This window comes from Rosa rugosa, chromosome 5, assembly GCF_958449725.1.
Source record: "Rosa rugosa chromosome 5, drRosRugo1.1, whole genome shotgun sequence".
NCBI classification, from domain to species: Eukaryota; Viridiplantae; Streptophyta; class Magnoliopsida; order Rosales; family Rosaceae; genus Rosa; species Rosa rugosa.
The window spans coordinates 43,560,859-43,588,854 of NC_084824.1; the positions used below are offsets into that span (position 1 = coordinate 43,560,859).

The window sequence follows — 27,996 nt, forward strand, 5'->3', positions numbered from 1 at the left end:
TTCGGCTAACATCTGTGTGTTTTGTTTCGTTAGAGGCCAATTTACCAGTCTAAGCTTCTGACGTGGGGATTGAGTTTGTTAATGTACGTAATTATCGGAGGATGATAAGGTTGGCTATAGGTCTTAAGAGTTCTCTCAGATCTTCTATGTTGCGAGCTATTGCGATGATGAATTGCACGCCACGCACCCCAAATTGCTATACCGACCTCTCTGTTTCCACTCAACAAATTGGGCAGTACTGACACGAGTCTGCATATGTGCAACCAAAATATCTTTTTTCCTTTTTTTGAGAAGGACTGCAACGAAAATATCTGTAACCTTTATATGTGAAGACCAATCTAGCTAAGTTTGTTAGTCAAAAGAGATGATTTTCTTAATTACATGTCTTTTAAACTTTTCTTTGCCTTTTAATTTGTTTTTCATTCTGTGTATCAAAAAAATAAAAATCTTTTCTTTTTAGATCGAAAATTTATCCATTCATTCATTAAAAGAAAGATTACAAATGATCAATGTCAATATTGATCAATTCATATTTTTTTTCCGATTCCATACACTAGAAATTATGCTTTTGCTATTCTTTCGGATGTGAATTTCCTCTTCTTATACCCCGGGTTAATGAACTCTTGTCTGGATTAAACTAATTTCCAAAACCTTGCCAAAAAAGAAAAATTAATTCCCAAAATAGGTGGGAATTTTTCATTCTACTGCTTGTGTTTTCAAATATTTCTTTAGCTTTAATAAAGATTGTTTATTTCATTCCTCTTCACCACTGATCAAGCACGTTGTACCAGAAGTGTAGTCCACAGGAAAGAAAAAAAAAAAAAAAAAAAAGTTCTATCATCTATATAAGACTATAAGTAAAGGGACCGCATTACCCCACGAACCACGACCTGCCACGCCCAGTGTTTGTTGGTCCGGCCCAACAATCTTGCCGAAAGAACCGACCGCTTCAATTGGACTCTCCAGCCGACTATAAAGTTTCAACACGGTTTCACCGTAGCGGAAAAAAAAAAAAAAAAACTGTTTGTTTGGACTTTGGACAGACAACCGCTTCTCTAGTTTCCGCGTGGCTTCTACAGTTCTAGGAAAGTTCAAGAGTTGAATGTCGACACTATCTCTGATATTTATAGATATTTATTTTAATAATAAAAAAATATATTTAATGTTGCACTAAATACTCTCTGATTTTGTCCGAATTAAAACTCACCTATATAAAACCACATTTTACGCGGTCTTGTCATGATATAACTAGGGTTTTATGCATTATGCTCTCAACCACTACAGCTACATAATTCTTCACTGTCTTGAAGAAGACAGCCGGTCGGCCACTAAGGTATAGGGTGGATTTCACCGCCCGTTTTTTACTAAATACAGTAAAGCGCCTACGGCTGTGATGCTGCGATACGTAGCATCTTTGTTATAATGCCCTAGGCTTTTTTTGTCTCTTCTAAAATCGGATTTGTGGAGTACGGAAGGGCACAGTAGGAGTGAGCTAGAACTCAGAGAGAATAGTCGAGATTGTATAGAAGTGAAAATTTAGTGAGATTTGAAGTGTATTGTGTTGGTAGAGGGATAATCGGAGTCTGAAGAAAGCGAGGGTTTCTGTGTGTGTGTGAGAGGTTTTGATATGAGTGAGGACTACGGAGCGGTTTGAGAAAAACTGACGGTGCCATCTCTCCTGCGACAGGTTACTGAAGGATGAGTCATTCAACGGGCTCGCCGAACCACAAAAACTATGATGAGGAAGCCGGAATCAACCGTTCCGGCGACGACGAGGACTGCTCGAATGTCTTTGAGATTACCAGAACTAAGCATGCTTCCGTCGAGCGTCTCCGCCGTTGGAGGGTATGGATTCTCATCTCTAATATTTTTTGCTTTCTATTTCTGTTCGAGATTATCTCTTTTCCATTTTCGGTGTTGTTTTGTTATGATTTTTGTGTGGCTATTTAGTCAGATGTCTAGAGTCTAATTCTCTGCCATGCCATGCCATGCCATGTGTGTGTGTTCTTCAATTGGTTTATTCTTTAGTTTCAATTGTTTTAGATTTCCGCTGCAGTGGGCAACCTTTTATGGCAGTATGATGTTTCAATTGTTTCGCTACCAATTCGTCATATATTCCACTTTTGTTATTGAAGACCAAAACGCCGGATTTCAGAGATGGTGTGATGTCTCTTTTGAACTATACCTGCATCTCAATGACCACTGAGTTCTCAACAAGTAAATAATCTGTCATATAACGATATAATCGTAGGCTTGTTCTCAGAATAAATACAGAGTATTCCTTTTAAAAAAAATAGCGAGCCCATCTTGTTAGGTAGGGGGAGAGTCAGTGTCCTTGAAGTAACCAAGAGCCCTTTTGAAATCAACTGGGTTAAGAGAAGCAGCAACCACCTTGATCAGCACCTGATCCTCTTTAGTTTCCGGAACAGCCACACTAGGATCAAACTTGAGAACGTCAGAAGTTTTTCCATACTCTGAATAGACCCAAGCCCCCATTAGAGAGGGTATGGAGTCACTTGGAGCTGCAGCCATTGATGAATGGTGTAGTGCAAAAAGTAAAGCTTGCAGGGGAAGAGGTTTATAAACAGGGACCAAATTAATGAGTGACTCAATTAGTGAGTGCAATTTATAGAGTTGGGTGGTTGATGATTAGAAGTATGTGGAAGCTTGCCCATTTATGAGTTATGGCAAACTTGGAAGTACATGTAGATGGATTATTATCCAAACAAACTAGTGAACTGCATTTGGCGGATAGATTTTCAACTTAGGTTCGTTGTAACCACTTCAGCGTGTATCTTGAGAACTCCTACCTGTATAAAAATAGCGAGCCCATCTTGTTAGGCTGAAACTGCAAAGTGGGAACTCCTACCTGGTCCTTACTATCAACAATGGAAGTGGATGGGTTATCTTGTGGGATTCTTCTTTTCCTGAGCTGAACGATATATCAAGTGTGGATGAGATTGACATTGACATCTTGTGGGGTAAATTTTGTTTCTGGGCAGCTTTATGGGCATCGGGCTCTTCAGTTTCTAAGAATAGCTCATTTTCTTTGCTTTTCATTTAGATTGGACTGCTGAGGTTAGGTAACTAACCTTGGTGTTTTTGTTTGTCGTGGTGTTTCTGTGTGTTAATTATAGTGGGTATCTTGCCCACTTTTTGCAAGTTTTCTTTTATTAAATCAATAAAATTTTGTTTATTATAAAAGACAAAGTATAGGTCCATCTTTTTAAGTTGTACAGTGTCTGTCTTTTCTAATATAAACTATGGAGAAAGTCATTGTCTAGTCTTAAAAATCAATATTGAAATAGCAGGCATATGCGTTTGTATTGTTTTTCCTCGTGTGATGCATCTAGTCAGAGGCCATTGTGATGATCTATGTGTTTATTCTGCATGGAAATGCATTATTTTCTCATCATTTGCACCTCAATGCATTAGTACATGCAATCTTGCTATATGTGTCCACAATGCTCTGTCTTATTTTACGGCCAGTCTCTGTATTCTGCTTAGCTAATGTTAAAAGTTTCTGTTGGTTGCTCAATTTACCATGCTTGCAAATAAATTTATCTGTTTCATTTAATCAAGGCCTGGGCTAAACTGAGTTTTATTTCTCTGTAGCAAGCGGCACTTGTGCTAAATGCTTCTCGTCGATTCCGGTATACCTTAGACTTGAAAAGGGAGGAAGAAAAAAAGAAGACGTTAAGCAAGATTAGAGCACATGCACAAGCCATACGAGTAATTTGTCTGAAAAGAAAAGCATTTAATGTTTTGTCATTTGCAATTCGTATTATAATGCTTGTTTTTTGCTGTATTAGGCTGCATTTCTTTTCAAGGAATCCGTACCACAGGAAAATGGTACTTCCCATCTGGATTTTCTTTCATCTATTTTTGTAATACAATTTAATGTGATACTGTTACTTCTATAACTGATTTGATACTTCATATTTTCAGGAAATGTGCCACCAAAACGAAGTTCTGCTGGTGAATTTCAAATTGGACAAGAAGAACTAGCTTCAATTTCAAGGGATCATAATTTTACTACTCTGCAGCAATATGGGGGGGCAAGTCTACCAAGGAACCTCTTTTGTTATTTGACTTTGTATATTAATGAGTTTTCTTATTCTTTTGTTGTTTCTTTACATCAGGTCAAAGGCCTCGGAGAATTATTGAAAACAAGTTTAGAAAAGGGAATTCCTGGAAGTGATGATGATTTACTAAAACGAAAAACTGCATATGGATCCAACACATATCCCCGGAAAAAACCAAGGAGTTTCTGGGTACAGTTTGTTACTGATTGTGAATTTTTGCAGTTATTGTATGTAAAATTAGCCTAATGTACAGATTTAATGCATATTGTTATATTTATTTTTTCTTTCTTTTTCTCTTTGATAGAGATTTCTCTGGGAAGCTTGCCAAGATCTTACTCTTATCATTTTGATGGTAGCTGCTGTGGCTTCTTTAGCGCTGGGTATAAAAACAGAGGTGAGCTTGGTCGGGCCATCTAAAAAATAAATAAATTAAAAATAAGGAACACTTGTAAATAACAGTGTGTTTTGGACATCATTGAGTGTTTAGCTTTTGTTTCTTTGTTTGTGATAGGGTATAAAGGAGGGATGGTATGATGGGGGCAGCATTGCTTTTGCAGTTCTCCTAGTCATTGTCGTGACAGGTACTAAATGAACATATGTGTCAAAGGATGTGTGTAAAATCTGTCTACTTTGATGCCATTTTTGTTTACCACATATTCATTTATTTGCTAGTAGGTGAAATTTGTGTTGCATGTACTTTAAGCTTGCTCAAATGTTAAGCATTTTTGATATTTAATGGTTTTTTTTTTTTTTGGCTATGATTCTGTTGGGAGTAATATTACTTGAATCCTGCTTTAAATACATTGGGGGATCTACTCTTTGAAGTGATGGACAACAGTCTAATCAAACTCAACTGCATGTTTTTTCTTTACCTGCAGCCATTAGTGACTACAAACAATCTCTGCAGTTCCAGAATCTAAATGAGGAAAAGAGAAATATACAAATTGAGGTGTGTTTTCATTGTCTCATTATATCATACCTTGATGTCTTCTTTTCTGTGTCATTTCATTTTTTTGGTTATGTGCAGGTTATCAGAGGTGGTAGACGTGTTGAGGTTTCAATTTATGACCTTGTTGTAGGTGATGTTATACCCCTTAACATTGGTGATCAGGTATTTGTAGCTGACAGTCTTATTTTGTTGTATATATGACCATTGCTGTTCAAAATTCATCATCTATCTGATTCTATTTTTCAGGTTCCTGCTGATGGGGTTTTAATCATTGGTCATTCACTTTCAATTGATGAGTCTAGCATGACTGGCGAGTCCAAGATTGTGAGCCTTTATGCCTGTTCTGTTCCCTTTTTTAGTAACCTTTTCACTTTTGTAAAGTTGTATTTTATTTCTTTTGCAGGTTCGCAAGGACTCCAAAGAACCATTTCTAATGTCTGGCTGCAAAGTAGCGGATGGAAATGGTATAATGCTGGTAAGGATTCTAATGTCTCATTTCCTTTTTCTCATAGTGAACATTCTAGTTTTCTCTTCCTCTAGTGCACTATATTATCCCAAGTTCCCAACGTTGTTTAGTATCATGTCTGATTGGAATACTATCATGGGAGGTTCATAAAGAAAAATGCGCAGTTGTTTAGCAGGTTTTCTCTATATTTGAGTTTGATTGAAACTTTTAAGTCACGGGATTCTGTTCTGATTGTGTGGAAAGATAATTTTCAGGTCAACTATTGTTTGTTTATTCGTTATGTGTTTGGTTTTACAATTTATTGTTTATGTTTTCTTTTCGTTGTTCGTATTTATGTTGAACGTCAAGAGGTCATTTGAAATTCCTTGTCCGAGTTGGTTCTCTGTTTTCAATTGCCTTCTATTTCACATAGTAGTACTCAGAAGAACTTTCAATATCTTGTTATTTGTTATTATTCCATCTTCAGGTAACCAGTGTTGGGATTAATACTGAATGGGGATTACTCATGGCTAGCATCTCGGAAGACACTGGTGAAGAAACACCCTTGCAGGTCAGTTTTGATAAACTATTATTCAAAAGTGTTTTGTACATAGTATGTTGTACTAAACTATATTTGACTCTTATTAGGTGCGCTTGAATGGGGTTGCTACCTTCATTGGTATTGTGGGGCTCACAGTAGCGTTCCTCGTCTTATGTGTCCTTTTGGTCAGGTGAATACATCTTAAATATGAATAAAATTTGTCATGATGTGTCCCAGTCATATCCTTTACAGATATGTCTCCGATACGGAATGGACCAAGCTAAATATCTGTGGACTTTTCTGTGAAGTTGACTATTGGATATTCAATTATTATTGAATTTTAAATCATTCATGCTAAATTTGTGTGGATTTGATGACTATGATTTGTTGTGATAATATTAACATTTACCAAGCTACATATATTTGAGGCTGTATTCGGTATCTTTGTGACTGTGTTAGTACACAGAGACTGACAATTTATGATCATATCATAAATTATCTGCAGATACTTTACTGGCCATACAACAAATGATGATGGAACTCCTCAGTTTGTTGCCGGAAAGACAAAATTTGGGAAAGCCATAGATGGAGCCATCAAAATTGTCACTATTGCAGTATGTCAATATCTACGACTTATTTTCTCCTGCTAATTATTTAACAATACGTGTTCTTGTGCGTGTTACTGACTAATGGGAAAAATATTATAGGTCACCATTGTAGTGGTTGCTGTTCCTGAAGGCCTCCCCTTAGCTGTTACCTTAACGTAAGTAAGCTCAATCTATGATGCTAAAACTAATTAAAAATATTTTTGGTCGTGAGTCTTCTAATTCCAAATTTGAGCCAAGTATGCAACTCAGGTAGTCGAACCTCATCAAACAAGTTATAGAACTCTATGTGCATTTTCTGTGTACTATGTATTCTACTATTCATTCATCTTTCATCATTCCTTGTTTTTTCCCCTTGGCAGACTTGCGTACTCAATGAGAAAAATGATGGCAGATAAGGCCTTGGTATGTGTATTTTTCCTTTTATATGTATACCTTCATTGATTCTGAAGTAGATCTTATGTAACTAAAATGGAATTTAAAAATGTAGGTACGTAGGCTTTCTGCATGTGAAACAATGGGCTCGGCCACTACTATATGCAGTGATAAGACTGGTACCTTAACCTTGAACCAGGTGGGTTATATTAGACTCTATTTCTTTTCCTTGTATTATTCATATTTTTTGGGAAGTTTTGGACCTCCTATTAGTTAAATTACTGTAGATGATGAGCTAAATGTCAACCCTATTGGATGATTTTTATTTGTTTGAGTGTAGATGACTGTGGTCGAGTCTTGTGCATGTTTGAAGAAAGTCAATAACTCTGATGGCAAGCCAGACTTGTCGCCAAAAATATCGTCTTTGATTATTGAAGGCGTAGCTCAGAATACAACTGGCAATGTTTATGTGCCTGAGGTATGCACTGCTTCTCTGTGTACAATTAGTCTCTGGTAGGATGTTAAGCTTTTCCGACTGTAGTGAAATAATTTATGTTTTGTGGCCGTTACTTTTTTTTGTTAGACTGGTGGTGATGTAGAGGTTACTGGATCACCAACAGAGAAGGCAATTCTGCAGTGGGCACTCAAGGTTTTTTTTTGTTCAGTCTTTCAATTTCATGTCATGTCAGTTCTTGTGGGTAACTTTTAAAAACTGTTTGATATTGAACCTTATTTGCAGCTTGGGATGAATTTTGAAGCCACCAGGTCTCAATCTTCAATTCTTCATGTGTTCCCATTCAACTCTGAGAAAAAACGAGGCGGTGTAGCAGTTAAATTGGTAGAGTTGACTGATTATTCTTATTCACAGTCACTCGATTGAGTTTCTGCATCAGATTTCTTAAGGATACTTGTTGTATGCTAGTTGTTGTTGTGCTTGCACTTTAGATAATATATTTTCAGTTCTATAATAATTTCACAACCTGAGCATTGTTGTGCCTCTTGGGCATCTCATAAAGTGAAAGACTTATATATTAGAATTTCATCACATTAGACGGAAAAGGATGGCATTTTAATTATTTCCATTAACTGTTGTGTGATTCTCTCTCTGGATATACAGCCAAACAATGAAGTTCATATACACTGGAAAGGGGCTGCTGAAATAATCTTGGCCTCATGCACAAGATACATTGACGACAATGATCAGGTGGCAGCAATGGACGACGACAAGGTTGGCTTTTACAGAAACAATGTAGTTGTTAACACACACACACACACACACACACACACACACTAAATATACACCATTGTGATTATTTGTTTATATTTTAATTTTTCCCAGCTGAGTGGTTTTCACATGTCAACTTAATTTTTCAATTTTCCTTGAGCCAAAAAAAATTGTAACTGGCCCAGAATTTAAACCATTTCAAAGAGTATCACAAATAAGAACTTATTTGTTTGTGTTTTAAATAGTGGGTTTGTCTACTTGTTTATACTTCATAAATTTTGTTAAATGCTCCTTCTTATAAGATATGCCTTTGTTTGCAGCTTATGTTTTTCAGGAAATCTATTGAGGATATGGCTGTTGGTAGTTTGCGTTGTGTTGCTATAGCATATTTACCATATGAATTTGAAAATGTTCCAACTGGTGAACACCAATTAGCTGATTGGGCCATGCCTGCAGATGACCTTGTTTTACTTGCTATTGTTGGTATAAAGGTAGTGCCTCCACAAGTTGACACATGCACATGGACACATAGATTATGCATTGCTACTTTTTGAAAGCTAATTGGGAGTCCTACTGTGATATACAATTATTTTGCTAGGTTTACACCTCTAGCTTGTTTTCCTCTATTTTGCAAATTGATTGGTTCAGGTGAGGGTTATGGACGGATAGCTGTCGTTTTATCCTAGTTTTCATTCTGGTTTGATGTTCCACTTGATTGTATCTGATATATTTTTATGCAATTATAATGCTTCCTACAAAACAAAACAGCTATGCTTTTGGTGGTAGGCAGTCTAATATTGTTTTCTTGGCTCCTATGTTTGGCTGTTATTTCCATACTGATTTTTTTTTGTCTTTCCAAATATATTTCAGCAAGTTTAACTTGTGTATCCACTCTATATTGAAAAAAATGCAGGATCCTTGTCGACCAGGAGTCGCAGATGCAGTGAGACTATGCCAAAAGGCTGGCGTCAAGGTATACTTCAACTCATTCCAAATATACTGTAAATTTTTATTCTTCAAATGAAGGGATGTTTACATCTGATTAAGATAGGGTTCAGGGACCAGATTTTCTCAGCTTTGTTTAGCGTCTCTTGCTCCGAAAATTAGTTCAACTTTCACACTTGAAACATTCCGTGCATTCTTTTGGGGTGGTTTCCTGGTTCTTATTTATCATTGAAATCCAATGGGCCATTTTCCCTTTGTTAACCAATCATTTATACGGTTTCCATAACTACTTAGCGGGGATTTCTTTTAATTAGACATGCTATAAAAGCAGCACTTGGATGTTGGGTTGGAGTTTTATGTTTCCCTTCCAATTTTATATATGTGATAGGTACGCATGGTTACTGGAGACAATGTTCAGACTGCAAAGGCAATAGCATTGGAATGTGGTATACTGCGTGCTGATTCAGATCTTAGAGAGCTTCTAATTGAAGGGAAAGACTTCCGTGAGCTTTCTGATAGGCAGAGAGAAGAGGTTGCTGAGAAAATCTCGGTAAGATCGGAGTAATGGATTATCTACTTGTTTATTCTCTTGGATCAACTGATGCTTGCGCGTATATAAAACGATTTATTTATTATTTATTTTATGTATAGGTAATGGGACGATCCTCTCCTAATGATAAGCTTCTGCTTGTGCAAGCGCTAAGGAGAAGGGGACATGTTGTTGCTGTTACTGGAGATGGCACTAATGATGCTCCTGCACTACATGAGGTTTGATTCTTTTTTTACTTTTATTTTAATTATGTTTTTCGATTCTTTGGTAAGTTGTATTGTCATTTTTACTTTAGTGTTCTAGGTTATAATGGTTTTGTTTTGTTTTTTTTTTTTTGACCAGGCGGACATTGGTCTTGCTATGGGTATTCAAGGTACTGAGGTTGCCAAAGAGAGTTCTGATATCATTATCTTGGATGACAATTTTGCTTCAGTTGTGAAGGTTAGTATTTATATTTAACCTTTTGTTTTCAAGTTTATGTTGCTCTTTAGTTTCAGTGGTCATAACTTCTCTAGTTAAAAAGTTAAAACTGTCTATTTAGCAATGTAGTGATCATGAGTGATCATGAGATTTGATATGCGTGAGGCCTGCAATTCCAATCTAAGACCTTGAGTATGGGAGAGTTGGATATGAACAGTGTTGTTTTTTGTTGCTGTCGTAATTATTATTATTGTTGTTATCTTTATTGTGATTCTTAATCTTATTCTCTAATGCTGATTCATATATAATTGAAATTTGCTTGATTGGTGTAGGTTGTCAGATGGGGACGTTCTGTATATGCAAATATTCAGAAATTTATCCAATTCCAACTCACTGTCAATGTTGCCGCACTTGTTATCAATGTTGTGGCCGCGATTTCCTCTGGTGAAGTACCACTAAATGCTGTTCAGGTTCTCTCCCTCTCTCTCTCTCTCACACACACACATTTATATCTCCATTTGTGCACCTGTTGATGTGTCTTTGCTTCTGGTTTGTCTAGCTTCTGTGGGTGAATCTTATAATGGATACTCTTGGAGCACTAGCATTGGCTACTGAGCCTCCTACGAATCATCTGATGGACAGACAACCTGTTGGTCGAAGGTAAGACTTCTTTGAGGGTGTTCACCTTTTATACTCGGTTACTTACAGTGGTTGAAGGACATACCACTGTAATTGGCCTGTATTGATTGAAACTTCATGTCCTTCAAGCAAAGCTAAATTTGGCTGGGCTGTTCACCTCTCTGATTGTAACGTTATGGTTTTACAGGGAACCACTGATAACTAATATAATGTGGAGGAACTTATTGATTCAGGTACATGTTTTTTTCTTGATTTCCACTGCAGAATATGCCATAATGCCATAATGGTTTATGTTTTTTGGTTATTCCAACACAGGCTATCTACCAAATTACGGTCCTCCTTATCTTCAATTTCCGAGGGAAAAGTATTCTTAAACTGGAACATGATTCTACTGACCATGCAGACAAAGTGAAGAACACACTGATATTCAATACCTTTGTCCTCTGTCAAGTAAGTCTTTACCTGTTACTGAAAAGTAGTTTATATTTCCGTTGTATTCTGGCTTCCACACATGCATTCTGTTGAATTCTTTCTTTATGACCACAAAAGATCCATTATAATGGCTTATATCTCTGTTTCAACAAGGGCACATTTTGTGGCTTGTTTTGGGAGTATACCTGTATAATCGAGTTTTAGTCGTATTTTTCACTTGTTCTTTCTGCTATGGTATGTTACTACTTAAATAAAATTTCTTTGTGCAATTGCAGATTTTCAATGAATTCAATGCCAGGAAGCCGGATGAATTCAACATATTCAAAGGAATTACCAAAAATTATCTCTTTATGGGAATAATTGCAGTGACACTTGTACTTCAGGTGAGACCTTTATCCTCTTGTTTTTGTTATGGGGCCTTAATGGTACTGGCAGTGGTTTAAAATTTTCTTGTTTTTTTTATAGATTCTCATTGTCGAGTTTCTGGGGAAGTTTACTACAACAGTCCGGCTTAACTGGAAGCATTGGTTGATTTCTGTTGTCATCGCTTTTATCAGGTAACTCCATAATGAAACTGGTATTGACTGAAAGTCTGATCTGTGCTATTGTTATCATTAAACTAACATAAACGTGTTAGCTGTCTCACTCTATATTTACATAATTTTGAAATTCATAGTACTATTTTTTCTTTTCTTGCAGTTGGCCTCTTGCTGTTGTTGGGAAGTTTATTCCGGTATCCGAAACTCCTTTCCACAGATATTTCACTAGGAGTCCTCTCTTTAAGTTTATAAAACGAATATTCCGTCGGCGAAGAGAGAGAACAGAGGTGAGAACATTCAGCCATGTACATGTTTTTGAGCTTCAAATTATATTGTATATCCGTATTTACCAGCTTCTGATACTTTTTTTTTTTTGGAATTGTTCAGGTCAGTCAGTAGGAAGTGTGGGGTGTTAAGCATCACGGTTTTTGTGGATTTCCGGCCTCTTTTGTTTTTGGCTAACATGGCTAAGCATACGAATATCGATCTTTTGTTGAGTAGATTTTATTTGGGATCATTTACTGCAGTTGTCAAAACAAAAGCAATAGTTAGTTTGGTTACTTGTGCGGTTGAAAACTACAGTTTGGTTTGTGGTTTTCATTCATACTGATATTGTTAATGTTGGTTTGTTAATACAATATATATGTAGATGATGTGCAGCTTTGCTTTGAATCATGTCATTGTTTCAATCACTGCAAGTTTAATTTTCTGCGGCATTTTGGAGGATGGCAATGCCTCGTTGCCCTATTAAAGTTTGATAGGGATGCTAGTAAGAGAAACTTTAATATTTAAATGCCCTTTATTATCAAAAGGCGGGGTGATTTGAATTTGCGACAACTTCGCTCCAGACCAGGCTAGCTAGTCAAGTGATGGCTTTTTTTTTTTTTTTTTTTTGGGTGAAAAAGTGATGGCCTTATTAATTGGCGAAAACCAGAACTTCAAAATAGCTTGTGACACAAATGGTTGGGGCAAATAGGTTTTACCATGCTCTCATGAAGCAGAGTGTGACAATGGTGCATTACTTCTTCAAACTTTGGAACGTATCTGTCAACATTGTATCCGGGCGATTCAAGATCTCTTTGAACACCTTCAGACAGCATGATATCTTCTATCTGGTACATTATCAACCAACCAGTTATGCATTAGGCGTATAATGAGGAGATTGAAATCGGCAATGCTCGACGAGAACTAATGAAACCGATTATGATTTGATTACCTGTACTTTGTCGCTGTCTTTCAAACTCCTCTCTATATAATCTTTGTCATCCTGAGAACCCGCAAAAGAAATTAAACACTAACGGGAACAGTAAGATTTCAAATGTACAATTTTATGTTCAGTTGTGGGTTCTAATTATTTATTGGGATATCCAATAGTGGTTGCCCTATACTGGCACTCTCTTCCTAATTAAACTAATTTGCAAAAGAAATTTGGAATTTTCTCAAGGGTTCTAGATTGATTCACATACTGGCACCAGTCGCATTCAGAGAAGAAACTAGGTATTACCTTGACAGAAGCTTCAAGAAAGTAATCAAATATCACTCGACATTTCCTATGTCCAAGGAGGGATTACTAGATTGGTGTCCAGCCACGGTCCGTACCTATTGGACACCACAGAAAGTTCAATAATAATAACTGCAACAATATAGAGGAGAATTAACGTATAGATGCAACTACTGATTCACTCGTTTTGTCATTTTTTCCAATGCTTAGAGCAAGTTCACCCGTTGGGTCACCAGGTCACCCACTATTCACTACTTTTTAGTGTTAATTTCACCCTCTGGGTCACGAGCACAGTGTATTTCGTGCCCTGGGTCACCCTGTACAGTGTTCTGGGTCACCATGGTGACCTGCACAGTGTATTTCGTGTCCTGCGTCACGGGCACAGTGTATTTCGTGACCCAGAGAATGAAAATATACACTAAAAAGCAGTGAATAGTAGGTGACCTGGTGACCCAACGGGTGAACTTGCTCTTAGTTACCTATTAATCATGAAATTGGGATAAACGAAAGCATAAAAGGACTTTTGATCCCAGCCGATCATCATTTCCCCCCTCTTTTGAACCAGCTTCACACTCTTGAATGCTGACCTTTTCTTTTTTTTTGAAAGGAAGGGGATAAACCCCTAAAAAACTAACATTCAAATGAAAGAAACAACAGACCTCGGAGGGGACATTAGGCCTACACTCCGGTTTACAAATAAAGCTTTAGTAATATCTTCTACAAGAACATCCTGAATAATAGCAGGACTCTCGTCAACCCAATACTCATCAACACATGAATAACTAGCAACATGCGCTAACCTAATGGCTACGCCGTTTGCTTCTCTGAAAATATGTCGCAATTGAAAAGAATTGAAAGTTTGAATGTAATCCTTACAATCGTCCACAATGCGACCAGTTTCTGAAAAATCGTCATTTGTTCGTGCAATAGCCGCTGCAAGCACCGAGCAATCACACTCTACAACCACATCAGTCCAACCTTGGTGAATAGCGATGAGAAGCCCTGCTCTCAGTGCCTCAGCCTCCATCTGCAACACAGAGGACACATGAGAGAACGGCCGAGCTAGAGCTGCCATACAAGTCCCCCTCTCATCCCTAACCACCACACCAATTCCACCTTTTCCCCGGTCCACCTGAAAAGCCCCATCTATATTGATCTTGAGGCGTCCACTGGGTGGAAATCTCCAGTAGACTCTTGGCCGCTTTTCCTTTCGTCGAGCAATGGTGTGAACTTTCTGGTAGTCTTCAAGCCAACGTACCGCCCAGCACACTGAACTCCAGCTGTGGAAAACACCATTCTGCCACATGACACTGTTTCTTTCCTTCCAAATTACCCAAAGAAGCACAAAGAAAAGCTCTCTTTGTTGTGCGGTGAACTTATCCATCATATCAAAAATCCAATCCATTAAAGAATGAGCAGGGTGACTATAAGAATGCAGATTTAAAGGCGAACAAACCCACAACGGCACCACCAACTTGCAATTCTTGAAAACATGAAGCTCACCCTCAATAACCTTATGACAGAAAACACACATACTATCTGGCAAAGGAACACGTCGTTGTAGTAAGTTCCTTCTAGTTGGAACAATGCCTTTCAACAGTCGCCAAACAAAGATGCGGACCTTAGGTGGAACATTGCTTTGCCAAAGAAGTTTCCAGTACTTGCCAAGGTTGTTTCCAGCAGAAGAAGACGCTGCCAACACACTCCCCGACAATGCTAAATTCCGTGCAGCATGGTAGCAGCTCTTGACTGTAAAACACCCTCTCCGTTCGAAATGCCATACATATCGATCATCAGGACCCCTAAGTGAGATAGGAATCTTAGTAATAAGCTCTGCCTTTGTTCGCCTTTAAATCTGCATTCTTATATGAATGCTGACCTTTTCATATACCTATATTTATCAGCAACAAGTAAGATGTGAGACAACCCGACACTTCAATTGTATAATCTCTCGTCAAGAAACAGTAAATGAATTATACATCCAAAAGTAAGTATACTTTGGTAGAGTAACTATCGAGCTTGAGACCAGATGCTAGGTCTTTATGTGCGTAAGGCACATGATATCCTCCATCCAAGTAGTTGTCACAAACTCACAATAGACCTGAAAGAAGATTATAACAGAGAAACTTCTAACTTAAGTTTGAAAGAGATATCAAATAGGGAGGTAATTTCCAATGAGACAAGTGTAGAACTACACCTTCCAGTTACATTCAATCGTATATTCACGTCTACAAATAAAACTTAATGATGAATCAACCCCATATTTAATCAGTACATCTGAAGAGCTCCCAAGCCATTCGCTCGCAGAAACCGCTGCATCACTGTCAACCTCTGGCTCCATATTTGCAAGAACAAACGGTCCCCAAGTAGCTACTTTTATTGGTGTAAGCCCAAACTCCTACCTTCCATGGTCAGACAAATCAACTAGATTATCCCCCCATTTAGACAGTAACTGTTCAATAGAAGAATGCGATTGCAGTTAAAAAAAAAAAAGGTTAGAGCATACATGTTTATTGAAGTTCTGTATTCCTGTTATCCTAGGTGCCTTAAGAAGGGCACCGTCTAACCCATATGTCCATGCCTGCAAGAAATAATTTCAAATGAGTTCCTAATAAAAATACCAGCAACCTGCCCAATCCTCTTTTGAGGAAAAAAAAAAAAAAACGTTAAAAGCGAAAACTAGGTGTTGCTGCTACTGAAAAGTTGTATAGAGGAGGATAAAAGTGAACTTGTTTTGTTACAAACTCCTAAACACAACAAGTATGCATACAAGGTAAAAGTTTTGTAATGCAATCGTGAGGAACAACGCACTGTAATTCATGCAAGTCACCGAAGTAGATTCTAGGAATCAACATGGAGCAATCTCCAATGTAAAAAAAGTAAAACTAACATGATAAGGGCACTCAAAGCACGACTTTCGGCCACTTCCATAGGCAACAAGTGTGGCATGATGACGACAAACATTGTGGAAAGCTTGAAGCTTGCCGTGCTCATCTCGACACACAACAAACTATACATCCCCCAATCTGCGAATTCAACCAAGTAATTGGAACCCGAAAATCTAAACACAACTCATAAAAGTCATTAGTATCAGTCATCAAAAAGCAGACCTGCCGGTGAAAAAGGAGCTGACCTACAGCTTGCCAGCCACGGTAGAAAATGGAGTCGAGTTCTTGAGCGTAAAGGGCAGGGTCGGTGTACCATGAGCTGGGCGGATGTACGGCTCGCTCTACTGGGATCGTCGGGTCGAATTGATCCAGCAGTGTCGGGGCTCCCACTGAAGGACTGGTGAGAGACAAGGACTTGAAGAATCTTGTCGAGTTCAATGAATGAGGAAGGTAAGGGCATCTGGGTGGCATCGGTTTGGGTTTGAGACTCGCCATTGTCACAGTCATAGTCATTGTCATCGTCGACTCCATGAAGCACTCAGCCTGTGTTGAACAAAACTGATCTTTGATAGCTAGTAAACAAGTGACTGAGAATGAACTTCATTCATTATTCAGTAGTCTTTAAAAAGGGGAATACATCAACTAACAGGTGAGAAAAATCAGCAACACTACACTAATTCCATGATTAACAGTCTAAACTGTTGGAATTCTCCTAAGGAATAGATAAACAAACAACTACGACTTGTTCAAACTTACAGCAAACAAAAGAAGCAATACTACACATTTGCCCCTTAACAGTCTCCTAAGATGTTGCTGCTGCAAACTCTGCTTCTGTTGTCGACAAGGTCACAATTTGTTTTTTACAACCCCATGATACAACTCCCGACCCTAAAAAGAAGACATACCCACAATTGCTCTTCCTATCATCAATGTCACCGGCATAATCGCTGTCAGTGAATCCATGTAAGCCAATAATCATTGAGGTCTCTCTTTAGTACCACATTCCAAAATCAATGGTATCCTTCAAATACCGAAAAGTTCTTTTCGCAGCAAAGAGATGAAACTCAGTGGGAATAATCGCGGTGACAGTTAACATGGCAAAGCATACGTTTTACGGAAATACAAATATTTTGTTGCGTAGGTGATTATATTTGGGATTTTTAACTGCAGTTGTCTGAGCCCCCATTCTAACAAAATAAAAGCAATGGTTAGTTTGGTTACTTGTGCAGTTGATGAAAATGTAGTATTTTGGTTCGTGGTTTTCATACTGATATTGTTAGTGATTGTTCGTTAATACAAAATATATGTCGATGATGTGCGGCTATGCTTTGAATCATGTCATTGTTCCAATCATTGCAAGTTCAATTTTCTGCTGCATTTTGGAAACGGCAAATGCCCTGTAGCCCTACTAAAGTTTGATAGGCTTTTTCCAAAAAAAAAAACAAAAGTTTGTCCATGCTTGGTGTATGAATTTATAAAATAAGCCCTCTATTATCAGAAGACAGGGTTGTTTGATTTTGGGACAACTTTGATACAGACCAGCCTAGCTAGTATCACTAATTGGCGAAAACCAAAACTTTAAAATATCTCCCGACAGAAATGGTTGGGGCAAATAGATCATTTTCTTATGCTCTCATGTAGCAGACAGTGAAAATGGTGCATTGCATTTTCAACCGTTGGAGCGTATCTACCAATATTGTATGCGGGTGATTCAAGACCTCTTTGAACACCTTCACACAGCATGACATCTTCCATCTGTACATCATCAACCAACCAGTTATGCTATATAATAAGGAGATTGAAATTGGCAATGCCCCCCCATAATATGGATGAGAAATAATGTACCGGTTATGATTTTAATTACCTGTACTTTTTCACTCTCTTTCAAACTCCTCTCTATGTAATCTCTGTCATCCTGAGAACCCGGAAAAGAAATTAGACACACTGATGGAATCAGTAAGGTTTCAAATGTACAATAGCCTGGTTCAGTTGTGGGTTTTATTTATTTATTGGGATATCCAATAATGGTTGTTATACACAAGATAGCAGATGTTGGGTATGAGCCACTCTCTTCCTAATAAACTAAATTGCAAAAGAAATTTTGAATTTTCTCAAGGGTTCTAGATAGAGTGACATACTGGCACCACTATATACAGAGCATATCGATATACTAGTATAATCCATTCATAGAAGAAACTAATATTACCTTGACTGAAGCTTCAAGGAAGTAATCAAATATCACCTGACATTTCCTAGGTCCAAGAGGGATTACTAGATTGGTGTCCATCCATGGTCCATACCTATTGGAAACCACAGAAAGTTCAGTAATAATAACTGCAACAACAATATAAAGGAGAATTAACATATAGACGCAACTACTGATTCACTTGTTTTGCCATTTTAGCCATTGCTTAGTCACCTATTAATCATGAAATTGGGATAAATGAAAGCATAAAGGGCTTTTGATCCAAGCCGATCATAGTCATTTTTCCTCGCTGTTGAACCACCTTCACACTTTTGAATGCTGACCTTTTCATATACCTATATTTATCAGCGACAAGTAAGATGTGAGACAACCGACACTTCAATTGTATAATCTTTGGTAAAGAAACAGTAAATGAAGTACACATCCAAAAGTAAGCATACTGTGGTAGAGTAACCATCAAGGTTAAGACCAGATGCTAGGCCTTTATGTGCATAAGGCACATGATATCCCCCATCTAAGTAGTTGTCACAAAAGACCTGAAAAAAGATTATAGCAGAGAAACTTTTTTCACTCAGGTTTGAAAGAGATGATCAAATAGGGTGGAAATTTTAAATGAGACAAGTACAGAACTGTACCTTCCAGTTACATTCAATCGTATATTCACGTCTACAAACATAACTTAATGATGAATCAACCCTATTTGTACTCAGTACATCTGAAGAGCTCCCAAGCCATTCGCTGTCCACGATTTCTACATCACTGTCAACCTCTGGCTCCATATTTGCAAGAACAAACGGTCCCCAAGTAGCTACTTTTACTGGTGTAAGCCCAAACTCCTACCCTTCATGGTCAGACATATCAACTAGATTATCCCCCCATTTAGACAGTAACTGTTCAGTAGTGGAATGCGATTGAAAAAAATGTTAAAGCATACATGTTTATTGAAGTTCTGTATTCCTGTTATCCTAGTTGCCTTGAGAAGTGCGCCGTCTAATCCATATGTCCACCCCTGCAATATGGTTAGCATGTTTGTGTGATCATGTCAAAGAAATAATTTACAAAACAAGTTCCTAAGTAGAAGCTAGCAATCAACACGGAGCAATCACAATGTAAAAGTAAAACTAACATGATAAGGGCACACAAAACACGACTTTCGGCCACTTCCGTAGGCAAGAATTGAGGCATGATGACGACAAACATTGTGGAAAGCTTGAAGCTTGCCATGCTCATCTCGACACACAACAAACTCTACATTCCCCAATCTGCCACTTCAACAAAAGTCATTAGAACCCAAAAATCCAAACACAACTCAACTACTAATAACTCATCAAAAAGCTTCAATCTTGAAAAGCAGACCTGCCGGTGAAAAAGTCCCCAGGATTCTTTATCTGTTCGGTATATCCTGAAATTTTGAAAACAATTTCAAAAGCTCATAGACTGAATGTTGTAATCATTAGAGAGATGAGTCAAATAGGAGCTGACCTACGGCTTGCCATCCACGGTAGAAAACGGAGTCGAGTTCTTGAGCGTAAAAGGAAGGGTCTGTGTACCATGAGCTGGGTGGAGTCACGGCTCGCTCTATTGGGATTGTCGGGTCGAATTGGTCCACTAGTGTCGGGGCTCCGACTGAAGGTTTGGGGAGAGACAAGGAATTGAAGATTCTTCTTGAGTTTAATGAATGGGGAAGGTAAGGGCTTTTGAGTCGCATCGGTTTGGGTTTGAGACTTGCCATAGTCATAGTCATCGTCGTTTCCATGCTTCTGTTCTTTTGACTTTTTTTGCTTTTCCCCTGTAACTGCAACAGCCCCGTTCCGTCTGGTCGTTGGAATGAAAACCATCTAAAACTGCAGTTTCAATATATATAGAGGCCCTTCTACTGATTCTATGGGACTCACTTTTAATCACATTTCGGCATCTGTTCAGTTTTTTTATTACAATGTATGGATCAAATCTGTAAATTTGGGTTAATTACATATAAGTGCATCATAGAATGTTTTTTTAGCCATAAGGCCACAAACTAATTTTTTCCTTCATAAGGCCACTAGATTAAAAAAGGTCTTATATTTTGGATATTAAAAACTAATATATTTACATAAATGCCACTAGAGTACAAAATCAACATTCATTTTCTCTCTCCTCTCCGGCGAGGTCTCCGGTCAACTCCGGTGGGTCTCCGGCCGACTTCCGGGGAACTCCTGCCAACTTCCGGTCAACTCCGGCGACCACAAAAGCTACTGTCATTGACACCAAAAGCTACTGTAGCTAGCAACAAAAGCTACTCTGAAGAAATTTCCGGCAATCTCCGGCGAGGTCACAAAAGCTACTATCACTAGCAACAAAAGCTACTGTCACTAGCAACAAAAACTACTCTAGTAAGATTTCCGACAACTCCGATGAGATAACAAAAGCTACTATCAACAACAATAAAAGCCACTGCTTACCAAATAACCTATGCTCCCCAAAACGAAAAGCTATTATCCCCACCAACAAAAGCTACTGTCACAAATACCAAAAGCTACTCTCACCAGCAACAAATGTTACTCTCACCAACAGCAAAAGCTGCTTTCACCAACAACAAAAGCTACTCTCACCAACAACAAAAGTTACTGTCACTAACACCAACGAGCTACTCTCACTAACATTAGAGAGTTACTCTTGTATCAAAAACTACTCTCACCATCAACAAAAGCTACTCTCACCACCACAAAAAACTACTACCACCACTGAAAAAACTACTCTCACCACTAGGGCTGGCCTGGCGAACCGAAAAACCGAAGGAACCGCACCGAAAAACCCGGTTCGGTTCGGTTTTAGGGTATATATATTCACATTTTGCTCGGTTCGGTTCCTAATGAAGTGTTATCGGTTCGGTTCCGGTTCTTGTTTTTAAAACACCCTTGGAACCGAAATACATATGTCAGTGTATAAGTGGATATAAGGGCCGAGCTTATTTCTCTAAAATAAACCCATTCTCATTTGATCAGGCGCCGATGATTCAGATCTATCCATTCGATCAAAAGTTGAAAACCCTAAAATTTCTCTAGTTCTCTGACTCTAATCTCTATCGCTCACTGCCTCTCTCTATCGCTAACTGCCTCTCAAAACCCCAACTCTCCATTCTCTAACCCAGACGACCAAGACGATCAAAAGATTCAAAACCCAGACGACCAAGACGATCGCCCTCAAAGATCGGATGCAGTCCCGACGAGCAAGACGATCGCGTCTTCGATTTGTGTTGGGCTGTTAGCCATCTGCGATTTGGTTGATGCATCCCCGTCTTCGACCTCCATCAATGTAAGTCTGGACCCCAGTCTAATGCTTTTCTTTCACTCCCTCTCTTATCCTTCTCCTTCATCTTCTTCTTCTTCTTCTCTCTTCAAGTTTCAGTCTTTGATCTTTCAGCCGTCTTCTTGAAGTCCGAGGCCGACCCGGAAAGCAGGTGCAGGCGTGCAGCTATTGGTATAAAAATTCAAACTTTGTTCTTGTTTGTTTCAAAGTTTCAATTTTTGATGGTTTTTGCTTACTGGGTTTTGTTTGCTTGGTTGAATTTGGAATCCTATGTGGTTAATTTGGCAACCCATTTATTCGATTTGATTAGGCAATTACTTGGCAACTCTTGCCTTTTTTTAATTTTGCTGTGACCAAACGCTGGCTCTTAATGTGTGATTGAATTTGGCTATTGATTTCTGTGTTCTCGTTTTGATGTGTGGAAATTAAGGTTTATAGTTTACTGATGTATGAAATTAAGGTTCTCGTTTTGATGTATGAAATTAAGGTTTTGATTTCTGTGGTTTATAGTTTACTGATCAAACTTCTATACCTTGGGCAGTTGGTTTTGCATTGAATATTCAGGAGGGCCTAAATTGATTATGACAATGAATTTGTTTTGCAGTCTTCATTACTATCTAAGGATGATCTTGCAAAGTGCCAAGTATGTATCATATTTCATTTTCCCTCGTTTCTATCTCTTCATTATCCTTCTACAGTTAGTGATATATCACTCATGTGACATCAAATTCCATCTAGTTGGAAAATCTAATGCTTACTAGTGTGTAATTTTAAAAATCATGTCAAATGTAATTCCTTCTAGTCACATGCTTGATTCATGGCACCTCTTGATGCATGCACCACCATTATATGTGTTATATGGTTGTACCTACATTCTAATTCTTCTCTCATATATTAAATTATGATCTTCTTGGTTACAGATGGAATATGATGCTGCAAAATCTGAGGTTCAGAAGTGGCATTCTGCATTTCAGAATGAACCCTTTATAAATCCGGAGACTTCTCCTGGTTAGTTTCACAATATCATCAGTGTTTTCCTTCTTTGCATACCATTATATTATGTAATTTACATTATACTTGTTATTCTATGAGAATCAACTTACCTTTTGATATTCAACATGTATCTTCAGACCCTGAAAAACTCCGAGGAGTCACTGAAAGAACAGGTTTGTGTTCATCGTTCCTTTATTAGTCATCAGTAATCTCCAGCTTTTGTGCATCTTTTAATTTTTAATTTTTAATTTTTAATTTTTAATTTTTAATTTTTAATTTTTAATTTTTAATTTTTAATTTTTAATTTTTAATTTTTAATTTTTTTTTCCCACCAGTTGGAGAAAGCAAAGAAAAAGGAAGCTGCATTCATAGTTACATTTGCAAAACGGGATCTTAGAGCTCAACTCAAGCCACCATCATTGCAGGTAGCTAAGCTCATCCATTGTTTTTTATGATTTTGAAAATTTTGGTTTGGTTGTACTTAAGAAATTGTTTTTATTAATTCAAAATATATTGCATCTGTTTTGCTCAGTTTTGTTGTTTGTTAACTGTTAATGAAAAAAATATATTGCATCTGTTTTGCTCAGTTTTGTTGTTTGTTAACTGTTAATGAAAAAAATATATTGCATCTGTTTTGCTCAGTTTTTTTGTTTGTTAACTGTTAATGAAAAAAATATATTGCATCTGTTTTGCTCAGTTAGGATGTTTGTTAACTGTTAATGAAAAAAATATATTGCATCTGTTTTGCTCAGTTTTTTTGTTTGTTAACTGTTAATGAAAAAAATATATTGCATCTGTTTTGAGGCCAGGAAATATTGCTTAACAAAATTGCTTGGTGTCTTCATTTCAGGCTAGAAGGTATTGAGGTTGTACATACGCTTGCAGCTTGCTACCTTTGAGATCTACTTCCATGTCCGAAACATCTGCTGATTTGGTATTGAATCTATTGATGGAAGGCTGGAAGCCTTGTTGCATTGATGAAGAGGAACTGAGGAAGCCATGCTGGAAATGTTTGATTGTTTGCAGTAATGCACTTTGATGAAATATTGATCATTCATGAACTTTTTCTATTTTAGTTGGTTTGTTTCAATTTTAGTTGGTTTGTTTCAGTTTGGTTTGTTTCAGTTTGTTTCAATTTTAGTTGGTTTGTTTCAGTATTTTAGTTTGCTGCAAATTGATGCAGTTTCAATATTTTGTGTGTTTGATGGTTTAATGCTTTGATCAGTTTCATGCTTTGAGAGTTTGGGAGTTTGCTAGAAATTTCTAATTTGTTATGTTGATGTTGATTGTTGAGTTTTATGAGTGAATGGTATTTGCAATATTGAATCATTTGAATGTATGTATGGAAATCAGGAAACTGGAAGCTGCAGACTAGAAAATGCTGAAAAACAGTTTTTCTGTATGGAAAAACCGAGGAACCGAATTTGGACCCGAACCGAACTTGGAAACCTTCACAGGACCCGAACTGATCTTGGAACCGAAAAACCGAGAAACCGACCCGAATATGGTCGGTTCGGTTCCATATCGGTTCTTGATAAAAAAAACAGCATACCCGAACCGATTATGTCATCTCGGTTCCGGTTCCGGTTTCTGGACTTGAAAGTGTAGAACCGACTCAGGCCAGCCCTACTCACCACCAACAAAAACTACGACCACCACCACAAAAAGCTACAATCATCACCACCAAAAATTACTCTCACAAACAACAAAATATATTCTCATCAACATCAAAAATTCTTCTCACCAACAACAAAACGCTACTTTCACCAAAACCAATAGCTACTCTCACCAACATTGAAAACCGCTTCAACTTGCCCTCTTTTGCCAGAATTCAACCACAAAAACAAAAGTACAAACCAGAATAAAACACCATCAGAAACAATGAGACATAAAATTAAGATCCAATTTCATTACCATAACTCAAAACAATACAAAAGCTACTCAGAAATCAAAACAATTGTAAAATTCATAGTAATTACCCAAATCAAAACCAAAACTATCAAACTGAATGAAAAAAACAATACAGGAGTTTCTGCCATTTCCAAAAACAGTAGCAATTCATGATTCAAACCACAAATCTATAAGAAAATCAAAAACTTAGCACAACGAAAACATAGACCGATCAATTCCAAATGCAGCCGAAGTTACCCAGGTCGAGATCGTATTGTACGAGTCGGAGTGAGCCGGGAACAAAGTCTCCACAACCACAGCAGCCACGCCCTCCCTAATGTGCTCGTCGGCGACCTCTTCTCCATAGGCGGCAGCCGCCGTCAGAGCCTGCTGAAAATCCAGGACTCCGACTAAACCCAGCCGCGCCAATTCGTTCACGTACATCCTCACGCATGCAGGATCTTCTCAGAGGACTCGGAAATCGCCTGGAGGACCTTGCCCAGTGGCCGGAGCCGATTTCCAAGAAGAAGAAGAAGAAGAGCAGGCGATTAGTCGGACACCAATCTGGAATCCTCTCAGGCTGAATTAGAGGACACCAACGACCTGGTATCTCAATGAGGAGAGCAAGGTCGCCGGAGTTGAACGACGCGGCGATATCGAAGACACCGATCAGATTAGCTTCATCTTGAAAGGATGGCCGGAGCCTTAATCGGCGATGGGGTGGCTGGGCTTTAGTCGGGTTTGTGTTGTGGTTCAATTGATGGTGACGGTGATGAGAGATGGTGGCTTTCCGGTGATTGCAGAGGGAGGAGAAGAAGAAGAGAGATCGGGGAAGAGAGAGAGTTTCTTTTTGTTTTGGCCAGAGACAGATCTTTTTCTTACACGAAAGGTAAAATTGTCAGGGTATAAATAATTTAAACATACAAGTGGCCTTATGTGTACAATAAAACTTTGGTGGCCTTATAACTAATTTAAGTTTCAAACTGACACTTATGTGTAATTTTCTATTTTTTAAATTAATAGACGAACCGAATCTGTCTAACATGAACCGTTCATATTTATAATTTTATATCACAGTTTTAAATGCCTTAATGATTATCAATTTGGTTGAAAATTTACAGAAGTGATATACTTATATAGACCTACAAACTTAGCGGTAGATATGTAGATATGTGATCGAAAAGTGGGTCTAATAAGATATCCCTTAAAATGACAAAAAACAAGAATCCCTCACTATATATATATATATATATATATATATATATATATATATATGCATGTATTGTCTAATATCTATACTATTATTAAGAGAATAGAGTTTGTTAACCAAAATAAAAAATTTTGACGGAAATGACCCTAGAAGATTAAAAAACTTTGAGAATTAATTAAATCATGAGGACAATTATGACATTTACAAAATATATTTTTATTAAAAAAATAAACAAAAAAAAGCCACAATCCACTTTTCTCTCCAATGATCTTATGTTTGCAATAACCGTTTTCTTTATTATTTTCTGCAAAAAAAATATAAATAAATAAAAAATACTTGCACATGCAGAGCATGTGTGGAGAAATGCTAGTATTTTACTAGCAGTGCCCACCCACTATGTGTGTGGAGAGAAATTAAAGGTAGTGGAAAAACTTCTCGTACAACTACTACATTTTCTGCTTTTTAAATTTTTTTCTATTTTACAATTTACCATATTATCCTTATTGATTAATAATATTTCATAGTTTTTTAATATATAAAGGTTAAATTGGTAAAAAATTTCAGTTTTGGAGAGCAAGCTATCTTCTCTTAATAATAGTATAGATATTGGATGTGTGTGTGTCTATATATATATAGGGAAAATGATCATTTACCCAATTTTGAGGTTAATTAACCCCACTTACCCAAATACTCTAAGAGATTGCCCACTTAAACAACAGTTTTCATTTTTAAACCCCAATTACCCAATAGTTTCAAAACGTTCCTGTTTTATCCATTTTTCCTGACCGTTTTGCCCTTTCATAACTGAAACGCTTTCAAATTGTAACAGAAACGGGATTTAGGGAGCGAAGCTCTCCGATTTGAGAGAGAGAGAGGATCGGCTAGATTTGTAGAGAGAGAAGCTCCCTGGTTTTTTAGAGTGGAGCTCTGCCATTTTAGAGAGAGAGAGAGAGAGGAGCTGTGCGATTTCTAGAGATAGGAGAGAGGAGCCGTGCGTATTCTGTGTGTGAAGCTCTGCGGCGATTTCAGTGTGTGAAGTTCTGTGATTTTTGTAGTTAGAGCTAGTGATGGAAGATCTGCGATTCCTAGAGAGAGAAGTTCTGCTGCGATTTTCACATGGAGCGAGATGGAGATCCTCTACGTGTTCCTCCATTGCGGTTTGTTTATTTTCCTCATCGATCTTTTCCTGTTTGATTTTAGCTCGATTTAATATGTTTGATTTTAGGTCTTTTTGTGTACGAATTGTTGTGTTAACTTCGTACTGATTTTGCTGAGTATGAGCTTTGTGTAATGTTTGTACTGGTTTTGAATTGTTTTTGCAGTTCTGATTTTAAATTTCCAGGTCTTCTTGAGTGCATTGTGTTAGTTTTGAATTTATGTGTTAACTTTGTGCTTTTGTTTGTGGATTCATTCTTCGTGTTGGTTATGTAGTGTTTTTGTCGTTCTGATTATATTATTGGGGGGCAATAATCATTCCATTGGGGGGCAATAATGTGTTTTAATCGGTAGTTAGCATATCTAATTGTTGTGTAATTATCTTTTTATTTGTTTGAATTGCGATTTGTCACATTTTCCGCAGTGTTTTTGTTGTTTTGAATATATTATTGGGCCCCAGTAATGTCTGTATCGGGGGGCAGTAATATGTATTATGTGTCAGTATGTTGTTGTAATTGTTTTCTAGTTTTTTTTTTATGTTATTTTAAAAGCAATTTGATACTGATTACGATTTGTTTAGGTAGTTTTAATTACATTATTGGGTGACAATAATATTTTCATTGGGGGGCAATAATAGATTCGTTCTCCTTTTTTTTTTCCCCCAGGATTGTCGCTGATCCTTTGGTTGCTAGGTGCATTTACTCTGGTAAAGGTTATGTACCTACATGTGCATTTGCAAGCATAATTAGCTATAATGAGCCACACTCATAGTACCGCCAGCGGTACCGACTCCCGCCAAAGGAGTGACCTACTGAAACACAGCCAGGCGGGCTACCGCCTGAGCCCCGGATTGCCCCCAGATCACCGCTGACGCGCCGCGCCAAGATAGCATCAGAAGGTCCAGACGCTGGGAATTGAAGCACATCAATCCCACATCGAAAACAAGGAGAAGATCAGCTCTCTCCTCACCTATAAAAGGTTCTCTCATCTCTCCTAATTAATTACGCATTTACTACTCATTTATTGTTATGCTGTCTATATGCATTGACTGACTTAGGCATCGGAGAAGAGAAGACCGCCCAACGCGGTCTCCCTCTGACGCTCTGTCTTTCGTT

General features: G+C 37.7%; 3 protein-coding genes across 5 annotated transcripts; 1 reads left to right on the top strand and 2 right to left on the bottom strand.

The window, feature by feature from the left end:
- The first annotated feature begins 1,444 nt into the window (after positions 1 to 1,444).
- On the top strand, positions 1,445 to 12,425 carry LOC133708795 (calcium-transporting ATPase 10, plasma membrane-type-like). 2 transcript variants are annotated; one of them, XM_062134328.1, is made up of 34 exons: positions 1,446 to 1,845; positions 3,616 to 3,732; positions 3,813 to 3,852; positions 3,949 to 4,058; positions 4,143 to 4,274; positions 4,390 to 4,479; positions 4,597 to 4,666; positions 4,964 to 5,034; positions 5,113 to 5,196; positions 5,281 to 5,358; positions 5,438 to 5,509; positions 5,967 to 6,050; positions 6,128 to 6,210; positions 6,526 to 6,634; positions 6,728 to 6,783; positions 6,988 to 7,030; positions 7,116 to 7,199; positions 7,341 to 7,478; positions 7,584 to 7,649; positions 7,740 to 7,838; positions 8,118 to 8,228; positions 8,546 to 8,716; positions 9,139 to 9,198; positions 9,559 to 9,720; positions 9,822 to 9,938; positions 10,063 to 10,161; positions 10,473 to 10,610; positions 10,700 to 10,800; positions 10,967 to 11,012; positions 11,095 to 11,229; positions 11,487 to 11,594; positions 11,677 to 11,768; positions 11,911 to 12,037; positions 12,138 to 12,425. In XM_062134328.1, the coding sequence occupies exons 1-34, from the start codon at positions 1,699 to 1,701 to the stop codon at positions 12,147 to 12,149; spliced, it is 3,252 nt and encodes a 1,083-aa protein (XP_061990312.1). In that variant the 5' UTR covers positions 1,446 to 1,698; the 3' UTR covers positions 12,150 to 12,425. The 2 variants fall into 2 exon arrangements, with proteins under 2 accessions (XP_061990311.1, XP_061990312.1); XM_062134327.1 differs by having other exon boundaries at positions 1,445 to 1,845; positions 3,949 to 4,274.
- Positions 12,426 to 15,002: 2,577 nt separating this feature from the next.
- LOC133708798 (choline monooxygenase, chloroplastic-like) lies at positions 15,003 to 16,867 on the bottom strand. Its single transcript, XM_062134331.1, has 5 exons — positions 16,362 to 16,867; positions 15,758 to 15,832; positions 15,449 to 15,649; positions 15,249 to 15,352; positions 15,003 to 15,142 (listed from the first exon to the last, which is right to left on the bottom strand). Exons 1-4 carry the CDS (start codon positions 16,668 to 16,670, stop codon positions 15,284 to 15,286), a joined length of 654 nt encoding a protein of 217 aa, XP_061990315.1. The 5' UTR covers positions 16,671 to 16,867; the 3' UTR covers positions 15,003 to 15,142; positions 15,249 to 15,283.
- Positions 16,868 to 17,606: 739 nt separating this feature from the next.
- On the bottom strand, positions 17,607 to 20,190 carry LOC133708796 (choline monooxygenase, chloroplastic-like). 2 transcript variants are annotated; one of them, XM_062134330.1, is made up of 10 exons: positions 19,828 to 20,190; positions 19,702 to 19,747; positions 19,472 to 19,607; positions 19,280 to 19,354; positions 18,981 to 19,181; positions 18,786 to 18,881; positions 18,559 to 18,680; positions 18,382 to 18,439; positions 18,004 to 18,054; positions 17,607 to 17,894 (listed from the first exon to the last, which is right to left on the bottom strand). In XM_062134330.1, exons 1-10 carry the CDS (start codon positions 20,099 to 20,101, stop codon positions 17,757 to 17,759), a joined length of 1,197 nt encoding a protein of 398 aa, XP_061990314.1. In that variant the 5' UTR covers positions 20,102 to 20,190; the 3' UTR covers positions 17,607 to 17,756. The 2 variants fall into 2 exon arrangements, with proteins under 2 accessions (XP_061990314.1, XP_061990313.1); XM_062134329.1 differs by having other exon boundaries at positions 18,346 to 18,439; positions 19,828 to 20,187.
- Positions 20,191 to 27,996: the final 7,806 nt, after the last annotated feature.